The 16,318-nt window shown below is 32.9% G+C and overlaps 1 protein-coding gene across 1 annotated transcript; it reads right to left on the bottom strand.

Annotated features, from left to right (window-relative positions):
* Positions 1-13,781: 13,781 nt before the first annotated feature.
* Positions 13,782-14,806, bottom strand: LOC122585223. Its single transcript, XM_043757338.1, has one exon. It carries the CDS (start codon positions 14,710-14,712, stop codon positions 14,137-14,139), a length of 576 nt encoding a protein of 191 aa, XP_043613273.1. The 5' UTR covers positions 14,713-14,806; the 3' UTR covers positions 13,782-14,136.
* Positions 14,807-16,318: the final 1,512 nt, after the last annotated feature.

The following is a 16,318-nucleotide window of genomic DNA, read 5'->3' as shown; positions in this document are numbered from 1 at the left end:
CGGGTTCCCATAACAAGGTGATTGAGTAATAATGGGATGAGTAATTCGGCTGGAACATGATACACGAATTTGAGAGGAGTAAACACACGAAGTTGTGTGGGATTATGTGTGTGTGATTAACCTTAACTTAGGGTTAATTACCCTCTATTTATAATGATAGTAATTACACTTACCACCCTTTAGTAATTACACATTCAACCCCTGTGGTGTTTATGTGTATACCATTAGTCCTCTTATTTACAATCACCTAATGGAAAACCCTATACTACGTCTCTAAGAGTAATACGCCCATCATATATTTACCTAGACATAGGGATTTCAGTTATTGTCAATTATCATATCAGGAATGATACATGATCAGTGACGGTCACACAACGTGGTTCCAACATTCTCCCACTTGACCAAGCGATCATTTATCTATGAGTATTCAAATAAGTTCCGGAATAATACTCATTTTGTTTTAAACTGAAATCATAGCCAATAAGTACAGTCGTAGAGAAGAACATCAGCTCAGGACCCCCACTAGTCAAACTATGACTCAAATTTAAAACTAATAAGCAATGATCAATTGACTAAGACAAATTTTGTTATGTAATGTCTTTACACTGTTATGAGCTCGAAGTGTAACTAATAGACAAACAAAATCTGAATAAGGAGGAAAATTTTTCATTAACATAACAATAATGACCAATAAGTACAACATGCTATCATAATATGTCTTTAAGTAAGCCTCATCTTCGATACGTATCCTACGAAGATTTTAGGAGGAAGACCTTCGGTCATTGGATCCATTAGCATATTATGTGTACTTATGTACTCAATACAAAGAACATTTTCCTCAATCCGTTTACAAACAGATACTTTGTATCAAGATACATCTCAGCACCAGTTGAACTGTTACTGTTCAAGCAAGTTACGGTAGCTGAGTTATCACAGTAAAACTTCAATGGTCTAATAATAAAGTTGACGACTTTCGAGTCCACTGACCAGGTTCTTTAACAACATCTCATGACATGAAATTATGAACGTTCAGACATCATGGTAGACGTTGCAGTCAGTTTCTACTTATGACTCCGTCAAAAGATAGGTTTGCCAGCTAATCATAAATATACATCCAGAAGTAGATTTCTTATTGGAATTAGAACATCCCACTACTTCTAAGTTGTCACCTCTCCTATAAGTTAATATGTAGTCTTTGGTCCTTTGCAGATATCGTAGAACCTTTTTAGCCATTTTCCAATATGCTAATCCGGGATGATATACTTAAATCCCAAACATACCGGCAATATGAGCGATATCTAGACGAGTACAGACCTGAGCGTACGCAATGCTCTTAACTACTTATGAGTAAGGTATCATCCTCATTTGCCCTTTCTTTAATCTCAATGTTCAGACTTTGGAAACAATCACATACGTTTCCTTTTTACTAATAGATCTATAGTGAGTGTGTAGTGTTGCATGTTATGGCGTTCTAAGATATGTTCAATATAAGTCTTTTGAGAAAGAACTAGAACATCATTACGCCTATCCCGATGTATTTCGATACCTGTGACATTAAAGGCATCACCGAGATCTTTTATGTCGACATTCTGCGAAAAGTAAACGCTTCAACTCATGCAACATATCCAACTTGTTATTTGCAAGTATATCATCCACGTGCAAAACAAGGATTGTAAATTTACTCCCACTAATCTTGAGATATGTGCATTAATCCACTTGATTTTCTTAGGAAGTCTTGTCCTCTTATGACTTCATTAAACTTAACGTACCATTTTAGTGATGCTCGCTTCAACCCATATATGGACTTATTCAACTTGCAGATCATGTGCTATTTACTTTATGGAACTTCATGTTCACATGTATCCGTCTTAATACAAGTTTCCATTAGGAAAGTGGTCTTGACATCCATCTAATGTAACTCTAAATCATAATAAGTTACGAATGCCATGATGATCCTTAAGGAATCTTTATGAGACATGAGATAAGGTCTCTTGATAATCAATTCCTTCCGTTTGAGTAAAGCCCTTCGCAAATGGTTATGGCCTTATAGCGTTTGACGTTTCTATTCGGGTCTAATTTGGTTTTGAAGATCTACTTACAACTTATAGATTTGGATTCTTCAAGAAATTCAACCAAGTCCCAAACGTCATTATGCTACACAGAATTAAGCTATTAAATCATGGCTTCATTCCACTAAGTGACCTGATCGCTATTAATGGCTTCTTAATAAGAGGTAGGATCAGTAAGCTTTCCAATGTCCTCAACTTCAGTTAAATAATGAAATCATCAAAGTTATGGTCATGAGTGACCGAGATGATCTCCTGAGTTGATTTTCAGGTTCAATAAGGAAGATGCTTTAGCATTAGTAGTAAGATGCTTTGCTTTAGCATTACTAATAAAATGCTTTAACATTAGTAGTATTATAATTAGGAGGTTTAGAATTCTGATAGAGAAGGTGGATTAGTGATATTAGGTGCAGCGTTGGGTACAAAAGGAGTTATCGGAGGAGTAATAATAACCGACGAGTGGTTCCCCCCGCTTCTTGTACTTCCTGCAAATCTTAAGTTATGATTTGTCGTGCTCCCACTGATATCTTAGTTCTCATGAAATGTGACATACTGCGTGTCAATAATACTAGTAGTGTAGGAAAGACAATAAAAATTATAACCGATAAAGAAACGGGTAAGGGATTTAGGATCCAGTTTCTTTAAGTTAGGGTTATAGAGTTATGCTTTGGCAGTACAACCTCATACGTTCATATAACTCAGACTCAGTTTCCTTTCTGTCCATGAGTCTTAAGGACAGATTCTAATGGAACTCTTATTGAGTATATGAACAGCTGTGCGTAAGGCCTCAGTCCAAATGAAAGTAGGTAAGTTAGTGTTGACAAACATACTTTTCACCATGTCCATTAAGGTTCTATTTCTCCTTTTAGCAACATAATTCGTTGAGGATAACCAAACATGGTATATTGGTTACTTATGTCTTGTTCCTTTCAAAAGTTATGGAAAGGATTAAGAGCTTAACCAATATCAATATGTCAACCATAATACTCACCTCCTCTATCTGATCTCACAACTTTTATTTTATGATCAAATTGATTTAAAACCAAAATTACAAGATCAATAAAAGTCTCTAAGGGTTCAGATCAAATATAGGTGCATATAATGTGAATAATCGTTAATGATTCTAATAAATGATGCATGGATGCGGGATAGGGGCCACTAACATCAGAGTGAATTATTTCCAGCAAGTTGGAACTTCTAGTGACTCCTTTCTTGATCCCTTAAGCCATTGAATACATGTTTCAAAATCATAAAAGTCAAGAGAATGTAATATTGCATCCTTTATGAGTCGTATCATGCAAACTCGTAAGATGTGGCTAACGTATTTATGCCACTACATGGAGTAATTCTCTTAATTAGTTAGGTGATTTTGTCTTTCTTTTAGTTATGTCATCAATATCAGGAGACAACAAAGACTGTGAGAAATTATGATCTAGTTCTAACTTATACAACAATCCATTCAAGAAACTAGGACCAAGGAATTCATTATTATGAGTAATGGCAATCTCGTCGTAACCATGAATTATTACATAACTTTCAAGGTCTTAAACTAGAGAAATAGATACAAGGTTCTGAGAAATTCTCGGTACACATAAGGTATCCACTAGTCTAATACACTTTCAAGTGTTTATATGTAAATCATAAGTCTCCATGGTTTTTACATATAAGAGATCAGCCCTTCGAACTCTAAGCTTTCTTTGGTCATTTGATAGCTTCTGGATTGTGTGGAATGCTTATGTTGAGTTAATCACATGAACCATAGAACTAGAATCACTCACACATGTATTAGAAGATACATTAAACATAAAAGAATCAAATATTACATGAAAGAAATAAGCTTTCTTAGCTAGCAGTTCCTTGAAATTAAGGCAATCTGGGCACAATGAGAATTTGCAGTTAGGATTGCTAGTCAAGGACTTAAAGCTAGAGGCAATAGCACCATGATTATCCTTTTGAACTTTATTTGCAGTCTTATTACTGTTATATCTTTCCTCTTAATGGAATTAGCAGTGGTAGTAAGGTGAACAAATATAGGTTGGCCCAACTTAAGGCGACCATTTTCTTGTACACACATTGCTATTCGTTCACTCATCAACCATTTATCCTTCATAGCATTACATCTAATTTTGAAGGTGTCGGAATGAGCAAGCAATGAGGTTATCATAAAATGCACAAGAAAATTGTCAAAGACTTCCATTTTAGGACTCTTAAACTTATGAGTCATGTCAGTCATATTCATTATGTGTTCACAAATACTGCTATTTCCTTTATACTTAAGCTACTTGTAAACATTCCCTCAGATACTTTAATTGATGAAGTTCCTGACCATCATTAGTGACTAGTGATTCGCCTTATCCCATTTTTTAAAATTTGCTTTCTGAGCTGTGAAAAAGTTAGCAGTAATAGCAGTGGGTTCATTATGGCAAATGACATAGTCAAAGTCTAGCATCTTTAGAGTTAGAGGTAATTAATCCTTTCATAAAGCAAAGTTTGCATCAATAAGCGGCTTAATGCCTAAGTTAGGTACTACAGTGGAAATAAAGAGGATAACAATTTATGATACAAGTAATAGAAGATTATTAAAGTAATGCCTAAAACTAAGGGCAATAAGGTTATAGTGACATAATTAGCTATCTAAGGCAGACTAAGCAATATCTATAAAGTAAGGGAACTAAAGTAATGCCTAAACTTAACTAAGGGCTAATAATAATGTTCCTCATAATTAGATATCTAAGGCTTATTAAGTAATGTCTCTAAAAGTAATGGAACTAACGTAATGCCTAAATACGTAAGAGGCTAAAGTAATGTTCCTAAAAGTAATGAGACTAAGGCCATTATACTAATGAAGCCAGTGATAGGTAACCTATTGTAAACACCAAAACAATAAGTTGACATAAGGCTCTACTTAGATTTACATCACCTTTGGGCAGAAGTAACTAATATCTAAGTACACATGAGCATTAGGGTCATGCGGCACAACGCTTATCTTTTGACCTTTGGGCACAAAATTAAGAATCGTGTATCTTATGCATGAAAAAATATTCCTTTTAGCACACAAAGTGTATTAAATCACCTTTGGGCATAATCAATATACTTAGTGTTCATTATCCAAAAGGAAAAGAACGCACCATGAGAATCATATTTGACCTTTGGGCACAAATGATGAAACCATGTACATTAGTGCGAAGCCCCCACACATTATGGGGGTCCGGGGGCAGCGCCCCTGGAAGCGGGGTCCAAGGGGCAGCGCGACCAGAAATTTTTACCCTTAAAGTCCTATGGCAAAAATGTCTTAGAAAAAATTATTTTTTGAAAAATCAGAGACAAATTCAGCCACAAAATTATAGGGTAAAATAGTAAGCACGAACACATTCATCAGCTAAGATCATCTTCAATATAATACGAACTTAAGTAATAACTTGTGATCAATTAAGCACAAACTTAGGTAATAGTTCGTGATAACATAAGCATGAAGTCATCATAAGTCGTGTTGACATTGGAATGAAAATATCATTAAGTCGTGAGGACATAAGCACGAAGATATCATAAAGTCATGATGATATCAGCACGAAGATGTCATACACTCGTGATGAAGTAAGCACGAGCATGCAGTTAATTCGTGTATAGAGATAAGCTGAAGTTCGTGTGATCACATAAGCATAAGTTCGCGATGACGTAAGCGCGAGTTAGAGATGACGTAAGCGCGAAAATGAGCAGAAGGCATGATGACGTCAGGACAAAGATGACGTCAGCGCGAGGTGGGCTTTAATTCGTGATGACGTCAGCACAAAGTTCGTGTGACGTCAGTGCGAATTGAACATTAGTCTGTGATGACGTCAGCACGAAGTTCGTGTGACGTCAGCACGAAGTTCTTATTCTGCAGATTTTTAGTTCACGAAATTCATCAAATTCGAACCGAATCACGACTTATTGTTCGTAACGAGGCTCTGATACCACATGTTGGAATAAACATGATTCGATTCGAGTGATAAAACATCCCCAATCGTCCTGTGGAACCTGTAAGAGCATAAAGCATAATTGCTATTGATTTCGGGTTCCCATAACAAGGTGATTGAGTAATAATGGGATGAGTAATTCGGCTGGAACATGATACACGAATTTGAGAGGAGTAAACACACGAAGTTGTGTGGGATTATGTGTGTGTGATTAACCTTAACTTAGGGTTAATTACCCTCTATTTATAATGATAGTAATTACACTTACCACCCTTTAGTAATTACACATTCAACCCCTGTGGTGTTTAATGTGTATACCATTAGTCCTCTTATTTACAATCACCTAATGGGAAACCCTATACTACGTCTCTAAGAGTAAATACGCCCATCATATATTTACCTAGACATAGGGATTTCAGTTATTGTCAATTATCATATCAGGAATGATACATGATCAGTGACGGTCACACTAACATGGTTCCAACAAAAGAATCTATGACATGTATAGAATATCAAGCTAATTGAGTTGAATGTTGATAATTAATGTTGTTGGTGTGATTGTGATCAGGGACATGGGTCACACATAGTTCATTGTTTTCAATCATGAATTCATTATATGGTGATTTAGTTTCTTGCCGCGGTAGTTCTTGTTATATTCTTGAGAACATTTCTTAGAGATTTGGCTCAGACGCTCAGTATGAGGAGCTAGATCTACGAGATTCAAATTAAACTCAAATGATTGAAAATTATCAGGGTGGAAGCTTGTTGTTCCTAACTTTTTCGACCTCCAAATTATCCTAAGCGAGTTGTTTTGCGTAATGGTGGTAGATGAATGTCGGATTCTTGGAATTGCGGTTGCTACTATATAAATTCTTTGCTGCTCGATCTTGGGTTTTGTCACCGGCTTCTTGTGGTACCCTCATTTCTGGTAATATCCATAAGTCAAACTCGTTCGTTTTGATATATAATTGTTGTCGCTAAGAGACATGAACACAACATCGATCCACATAATTATTGTTTGGGCTGATACTCGTATATATGAGTTGATACCAGGTTTTGTCTTGATGAGAAATAGGATGACCAGATTCACATATATACATAATGGTCAACATTTGACCTTTGTCTCTAGTGATAAAGCCAAAATATACTTCTATTCCTTGAATCTGACGTGACATTAATATTCCATATGTATTCACTGGTTCTAAAAAGTTTAAATCAGATATTGAATTGTAAGTTCCAAAAAGCATTTCCAAGTACAGCTCCTAAACAAGATGTAATGAGAATAATTTTGAGTGGTCCAATATCCCCGATAATCTACTTAATAATCTACTTAATAATCTCGTACGAGTCAAGACAATACTCAAGGCAAAAGTAACGAATCGGTTCGGACAAGGTTTTGACTCGTATTGTCTCGTGTGATTCTTGTAACGAGACGTCCGATACGGTACGTCTCATGTAACGTGCGATTCCCAAACAACCCTCTGTTGCGACCACCATCATCCGGCCACCATCAGCTACCAATAGTTGTTTGCGATTTTTGAATCTTCTAAAAGCAATGATAACCTGGGCTTTACTTTTATCAGATTGTGAAATAGAAGAAGATATTAATATGATGTTTGAATTCCAAGAAGCCCCATTCAGAGAATATTGAAGGTTGGGTGTGTTTTCAAAAATCCATATAGCAAATTGTAAGATAGAAAAAGAAGCGGTGACAGAAAAGAGAAATAGAGAGGTTGGTAGTGTGAGTGAGGGTGAGTTTATATCTTTTTTTATTACTCAAGCTCGTATTATTCAAATACAGCTGTATAGGTACACTCTATTTTGTATTCTCCGTTATTATTTTTGATATATTGTTACTTAATTAGTTAATTGCGATCATTATCATTTTTTTTGTTTTGATTTCTTTTTCCACGTTTCAATATTTATGCTTAATTTTACATTACATTCTATATATAATATATCTTAAAACAATTAAAAAGCCTAAATTGTTAATAAAGATAACAAAATTATGGATATATGTATGTTCATACATATATATTATTTTATTTTGTTATATTATATTATTTTAATGTCTTTTACGATACGAGTCACGATTCAAAATTTCACAAAACAAGTCGACACACTATACACAATTCGACATGGTCATAGCCATTATGCTCTAGACTACTGGACCCAATGGGTTATTCATTACATCATTGGTCTCTTAACTTAACTAGCTTGTTTTGTTGAGCTTATGCGCTTATTCATACAAAGCTAGCATTAACCTATTGAAAATTCCCATGATTTTGATTTTGATTTTGTTGTAAATAATGAACAAAGATTTGACATGTATTCATAATGCTAATACAACATAAGAAAAAAGAGGAAACTAGTGATCAGCGATTCTAACGAGGATATGAAATATCATACGAGTATTTAACGTGTCCTTGATTAGAACTTAAAATATTTAATTAAAGGTATAAAGAGTTATAGTATATGATTAACTCACCATCTATATACCATAACCGTATACACGCGATATAACCATGCCTTACATATATAGTGCTTCTTTCGGCGAAAGGCATAAAAGATGTCGACTGTAGTTTGAAAAGCAAAAGCAACATGTTTGAGAATCAAATTAATCATGTAAGGTTCTGGGCTGTTTTTATGATTGGTTGTCGGCTGCATCACACTTTCTAATTTATTTATTTAGTTAGAGAATATAAACGTGTAACAATGTTTTCTCTAAAGATGTACACTGCGCGCTTTACAAAAGGAATTTGGTACTTAGATTTTGTAAAATAAGTGATATCTGGAATTCTATAAAGTATTATTTTTATTAAATGTCTAAAGTAATGAAAAAGTAAATACAAAATTCTCAATATTAATATTTTAAGTTTTTAAGACTAGTGTTATCCGTTGATAATACAAATACTATAGTTTTCCATCAATAACCCTCAACTAACGATTATAAAGCTTTGTACCAAAATTCTCCTTTCATCATTGAAGCAGGCAAATACACGTACAATAAGGTTCAGAGTCGAGTTAACCTCGGTACTAAACAGGGACGGAGCCAGAATTTTTTCAGTGAGGGGCAAATTTAATAGTCGTTTATTATATTTATTACATCCAGGGAAAAACAATTTTAAAAATGAGCCTTGACCCGTAGGTAGATAAAATGGACTCCCAAAAGAATTTCGTTAACGTCAGGTTTAGTCTGATTATCAAGGATCGGTGTTGAGAAGAGTTTAACACAAGTGAGTGTCAGTTATGAAAATATCTATTTTTTACATTGACATTGGTCTTTTCAAATTTGGATAATGATATACATTTTATCTTGTAGATATATATTTTCTACATGCCTATTGTGATGACTATTCTATTAAGGAAAATTACTAATCCTCCTAACAAAATAGCCTAAAAATCCTCCTAACACCCTAAGAAGGTGACATGTAGTATCCACTAATTCTCTTTCTTAATCTTACCCCTTGATTTTTCCACATGTCATTATCCAATAATTAGGAGGATTTTTAGGCTATTTTGTTAGGAAGAATAAATAATTTATTAATAATTTTAAAAAAAATAACATTTTCATACATACATTTATCCAAACAAAGAAAACACTTTCTCCATTAACCCTTGAGCCTTACCCCTCAAATAATCTTTAACTAATTTTCACGCCTTTTCAAACTCTCTTTTTTAACTCTATTAAAAATTAAAACAATTCAAGATTTTAACTCTATCTCAAAACTAATGATTCCAACATAAGTAATGTACTTCTAAAAAATAAGCTTATGACAATGACATTTGTTGTATTTTCTATTTATTTATTTATTTATTTCAAATATATCTCTAAAAAATTACATTGTATCAAAATTTGAATGCCCAACTGCCCCAAGATGGAGCCGTCCCTGGTACTAAGAATGGTTGGGTTAGACGGACAATTAGGGCATTTCCAATGACATTTATCTATCAATGACCTTTTATTATTTTAACACCATCAATTTATAAATACTAAATTCAAAATGTTAAATAAATTATATGTATTTATAAGTTGGTGAAAAAGTCTTTGAAAAAAAAGTATTTCATCAAATAAATTAAGGATCGTTAACCTTTTGATACAAAGAACTATCTTTCCGAATTATAAAAAGCTTCTCAATAAATACCTATTAACATAAAAAACTTTTTGATCAACTTATCACTGTGGAATTACTGAGGGAAATTGTTGCATATAAATACATGTACTTATAGTTAATATCATATCAATATAATATACAGTATGTAATTAACAAATAACAAGTGTGCATTCAATATTAATGATGTAAGACATTGTTTGACCGTTTCAAGTAAAGTTTTTGCATCTACTTTATTTACAGATATTTTCAGTATTTCTTATTGATAGACATATTATATACATTAATTATCAATTAGGACAAATAAAAACGGACTTAAAACCATGACCTTTAATATACAATTATCAATGAGGACATAATGACCACCAAACCAAATAATTTGCCACTAATAAACATTGTAATTGGTTTGCATGACAAATCCAAAGTTGCGTTTACTTTAAAAGAATATTATTTTTTATTGGAAAAATGTTTGCAACTTCGATCATAATTTTAGTTTTTAATCAATGACTAGAATAAGCTTAACTTCTTGACTCCATAAATGAAGGATAATGTCAAGTATAATATTGCTGGGTATGTTATTAAAATCTTTAAGTGATGTATTAGAAAAAGAAAAAGAAATGTGGTTTATCCTATTTATTTATTTATCTAAGATTTGAATTGCTGTAAACTTAATGATTGAAAGCCAAATGTGACAATCATAAATAAACAAGTAGGGGAAAGGAAGAAAACGATAGCCTACCTATACTTATAAATGACCTACCATTACGTCAAAGTCACCGGTATTATCGACGTTTAGGATTCCTACTTTAATATAATCCAACGAATACATTGAATCTTTTATAATATTGGATTATCATATTATATCTGCCATATTATATAATAATTTAAATTATGCGTATTAGTAATTTAGTATTGATAAATGTATCAAAAATCATGTTAGCATATATCATTACTTTTTATAATGGTTAACGAATATATGCCAAGTAAATATAAATTTGTATTAAATTCTGCAAATTATCAGTAACAACTAGAGAGTAACATTAATCCTAATTGTCTTGTCTCACGATTACTAACCGAATTGTATTAATACAAAGTGGTAAAACTTATTACTTGAGTAATCGTATTTATCGGATCAAAAGCTTTGGAGGAATTGAAAACCAATAAAGGAGTTCAAAAATAAAGGAAGGGTCAAACCACAAAGGATGGAGATGATTGGGTCAGCCGGTCAGGTCAAGTAAGACCAGCCCCCAGTACGTGTTTTTTAACACCTTCCTGTGTGTCCACAAATGTACCCCACCAACATGTTCATTTCCTATAAAAACATCCACCCCCTTGTCACATATTTCTTCATCTCAAATTAATTCACACATCTATATTCTCTCTCTATATAACTTTAATTATTATTGTAATTATTTAGTAGTATTAGTTTTAGTAGGTATTAACTTCAACCACTAATTCATTTCTTATCTTACTATAGTATATTTTTTTCTATAGATAGATATAGATCAGAAATGAAATCCATGGGTGGTGTTGCTATTCTTCATCCTCAAGATTCATACAACAATCATGTTGTTGTTGTTGTTGACAACATGTTCAACACACCAAAAAAGTCTCATAGAAACATCAAGTTTAACCAGCATCCTGATAACAGAACAAGAGCACAGCAACCAAAGGGAAAGAATAGTACTAGTAACAGAAACACTTCGAAGACAAATAAGCAGTCAAATAATGAATTCTTTGCTGGATTTGCGTTTGTTGAGTCACCTCCTCCTAGTTCGGTTCCTTTGCCTGGTTTTTTCACAGCAAAGAATATGATGATGAAAGATGATGACCCGACCACAGAGCTTAGACGAATCCTTGGTTTGACTTTGTCTAATTAGCTAGCTAGCTAGGATGAATTCCATACATAGTTACATACATATTATATATATGTCAATTGTGATGATGTTACATATATATTTTGCTTTTAACATCAAGTTAAGGGGGGGATATGGTTCTAAATTGAAAGGAAAGGTAGGATTTATTGGAGCTTGTATATTGTCTACTGCACTTAGAAGGTAAAAAAGAAAAACAACACTTTTCGTGTGTTAATTATGTAACTAATTTCAGTTACAATTGTTCATTTGGGTTTTCACTTTGTTTGAATTTGGAAACCAAATAATTGGTTCCTATATTTTTTTGGTATTTTGTATAAAAAGAAAGTATTGTTTCAGTTTACAATTGTTCATATGGGTTTTGTTTTGTTTACAATTGCTTTTTCATGAATAAATCGTGTTTAAAATGTAAATATAATTTTTATTAACTAGTATATGATTGAAAAAATAATATTTACTGTCAAAATTTTAAAAAAGGGAAATGATATCCATATAACAAGTTTTAGCCACCTGTACAAAATCTATTACGCAGTGTACAACTGGATCATTCAATAATTGTTGTAGATGGTTAAAGTGTGTTGTGGAAATATCACTTTCCTTTAAAAAAAATATATTTATTAAAAAGTTTAACTAAATGATTTAAAATCTTATGGAGAGAATATAATGATTTAAAAAGTCTAACTAAAGGTTATAAAAAAGACGTGGCCCGTGTGTAACCATATTATGAATAAACAAAAAAAAGGTACATAAATCCCTCTCCGTTGTATACATATTATGTTTAAAGGTTAATACGAGTAGTTGACTTAAACCTTTCAATGTTATTCAAATGGTAATTTCCATTAGGTTCTTCTTGTTAACGATAACTTTCATAAGCTCACCCATAATAAATAATTCAAAAGTTAAAAAAAAGAAAAAAAGAAATGTAAGTTTGTATTTGTTTGATATAATGGCATGTGCACTAACGGAAAGGTTAGAAAAGCAACGCCAATATTGACCTTACGTGCATACCGACGATTTTGACAAAGTCCTAGCCCACTCTCTTTTTCCTTCCTTGTTTCAACTTATTTGTTGCGCGTTATACTACCTTGTTTAGCCACACGGTGTACGTGCCAAAGTGAAACGATTGTAATGCGATATATATTACTCTTACTTGGTTTGACAGAATCTCTAAATTCGCTCACACATGGAAAGAGTATTTTTTGAAGATGCCTGCAACAAGTTTCAATAGCTGATGCGATGAGGCTTTGAGAAGCCGTGGCGGTTGAAGGTTCACTCGGGTCGTTATTCAAAGGTATATCCTTTTGGGTGCTTTTCATCATGATTGGAAGGATTGAGTTTAAATGACGTTTTGGGGGATCGATAACAAGTTAACAACCACTAGTCCATAGCTTTCTTTTTCGGACCTATGTAGATTATTTAATTAAGTCCCGAAAGAGAGGACAATATCTTCAGCAGAACAAATAGTTAACAGATGGAAGCAGAATTGATGAAGTTTTGGTTATTTGAATGAAATGAAATTGGGAAAATTAGACTTATAATTTAACAGCAATTGTTTCGCCCAATTCTGAACGCAGTTGACCTCTTCCAGTTTTCTCATAAAAAAAAAACTTAGATTTACCTAAACACCGTCTATTTTACTCAAACTAACTTAAATATCTATACTAATAATATTTATAACAACCCTTAGTAATATTATTTACAACGGAAATCTGATATCAGTTGATTCGGTCTTTAATGAGAAAAACTTCAGCAATTAGAAGTAAGCCTTAACAATAAAATAAAATCCATTCTAGCTAATTCCTTCATAACTGATACATGTACAATATAATTGAACACATAGAATCTTACAACTAACAAAAGTGAAGTCACAAGTATACCATCAACACCACCCTAATTCTAACCACACCAAAACCTATGTATGTACGGATTATCAATACATACAAAACCATGATTACAGCTAAACCATATATACCTGTAAATATATCACTACACTAGATTTAGATAAACCTCCTGGCTATGCTAGTTGCTAGATTTATATGTTGCTACACACACTTGTATCAATTTCAAAACAAATGCCGAATTCATCGTCTGGCCTCAAAAACTCCCAGACTACGAATTCATCATTTTATTAACTAGATCGATTCTTCATGAAAAAACTAGGCAAGGGAACCGAGCTAGGATGAGGCGAATCCGAAAAAACAGTCCCTGAAAAACATTCAGTCATCTTCTTTTTCATTATCTGTTTCGACACGATTTTAGGATCTGGTCCTATTCGATTTGTTGAAGAAACCACAACATCATAATCTTCACTATTTGATATCTTTTTATTCTCGGTCAGAACCTTATGATGACCTTTAGCTTCAAAATTTTCGGGGCGCTTTGAGACTAATCCAACCGCCTTTTTAACATAATTGACATCTTTCAAAACCTTTGAGGTTTCTTGTAACGCCTCGCCCCGCTTCAATATCTTGACTTGACCCATGACGAGGCTTTTATTTTGTGTGACGACACTACTGTTTGTGTTTGGGTTTTTGAGGATCCCTTTTGTTGGTGTTTTTTGTCGGGTGTCGGGTAAGGTGAAACTATGGATTTGGGTTGATGGATTGGTGGAATTATGAGCAAATCGAATGGTACGACGAGATTTCATTGTTGTTAGATGTTTTTTGAGACACGAATTGGGATGAAGAATCTCCACCTCACCCATATAACTTAACTTTTACACAAAAACAAAAATAAAAATTAAATTAAATTAAATTAAATTAGATAATAATAAAAATAAGAAGTTGTTAAGAAAATATATGACTACGTAGTACGTGCGTACAAAAAGAGTGGGGCAGTATGTGGATTTATATGGAGAAGGGAAACTAAGGGCGGTTTAATTAGGGCGGTGGGAATAATGTCGGCAACTTTGCGGAGTATTCGATTTTTCCTTGGCGTGTAACGTGTATCCGAAGAATTGAATTAATTAGATGACACACCTTTATTTGATAGTCTAGAAAAGATTCATATGATATTTATATACAGGCAAACTTTCTGTGTTGTAAAAGGTAACTTCTATAAATCTATTTTATTGATTGACCGCCTAATAATAATAATAATAATAATAATAATAATAATAATAATAATAATAATAATAATAATAATCTTTATATATAATAAAAAATGATTGTTTTTTAAACTATTTTTAGAAACAATTATGATGTGGCATGTATACAAATTTTTTCAAAATGTTTTTATTTTATTTATGATGTCATATCTAATTAATAAAATTTTAAAGATAAATAGCCCATTAAATATTTTCAAAATGTTTTATTTTATTTATGAGTTTACAAATTTATTCTTTTATTAGAAAACAAAATAAATACTTTTTTATATAATATCATAAACATAAATGTCTTTTTATCTATATCTATACTATATTATAAAAAAAATAGCCCTTTTTATTTTTGAAAATGTTGAAAGTTACTTTATGCGATATAACAGAAATAACCTTACTTATTTTCTAAATCACCTTATTCTTTAGTTACTAATTTAATTACCTTTACTAATATACTAAAAATACTTTTAATGAAATAAATACACGTACCTTAACTCTTGAAATATATACACTAATTATAATCAATTAGATTTATATCAATAACTTACACTATTAGTTGTCACCACCACCACCATTCGTCGCCGCCACCTGTGATCACCGCATTGCCGTTGCCACCACCGCATCGCGCGGGCACCATGCTAGTATTTTATTAATGCAATAGGTACTAAAATATATAATTATTGTTTTAAATAATTTAATATCTTTAAGCTGAGTTATAATATATCAATAACAAAAGTTATATACATTTTTTTAGATTTTTATTGCTTTTAAAATTTTATTAAAAATGTACGGGTCGAAGTCGGGCTGATTAACTAGTAATAATAATAATAAGTGTGAGTTGTTGCTAAGATTAATGACCCTCAGTGTGAAGAGGGTTTGTAAAACTATTGAGCTCATGGGTGTTGTTGCTAAGATTAATGACCCTTAGTGTGAGTTGTTGCTCCTTCGTGCTTGTGCTAGTATTTCCAAGTTATATTTCGCTATGCGCACATGTCCCCCACAGGTCTTTCAGCGTGCTCAGTGTTCATATGATGTGGCACTAAGCTCTTCTCTGGAGCGTATTGTCACTGCTTCTGGACCTGGTTTTGGTGATTGGCAATGGCGGGTTGCCACATTACCCTTTGCTTTTGCGGGGCTGGGTGTTTATTCTGCAAGTGATGTCTTGAACTATGCATTTCTTGCTTCTAGACTCCAATCTGCTAGCATGCAGACT

This window comes from Erigeron canadensis, chromosome 1 (assembly GCF_010389155.1).
Source record: "Erigeron canadensis isolate Cc75 chromosome 1, C_canadensis_v1, whole genome shotgun sequence".
In the NCBI taxonomy this organism is placed as follows: domain Eukaryota; kingdom Viridiplantae; phylum Streptophyta; class Magnoliopsida; order Asterales; family Asteraceae; genus Erigeron; species Erigeron canadensis.
Note: the sequence above shows the minus strand (reverse complement) of the source record. Positions and strands in the feature narration are given on the sequence as shown.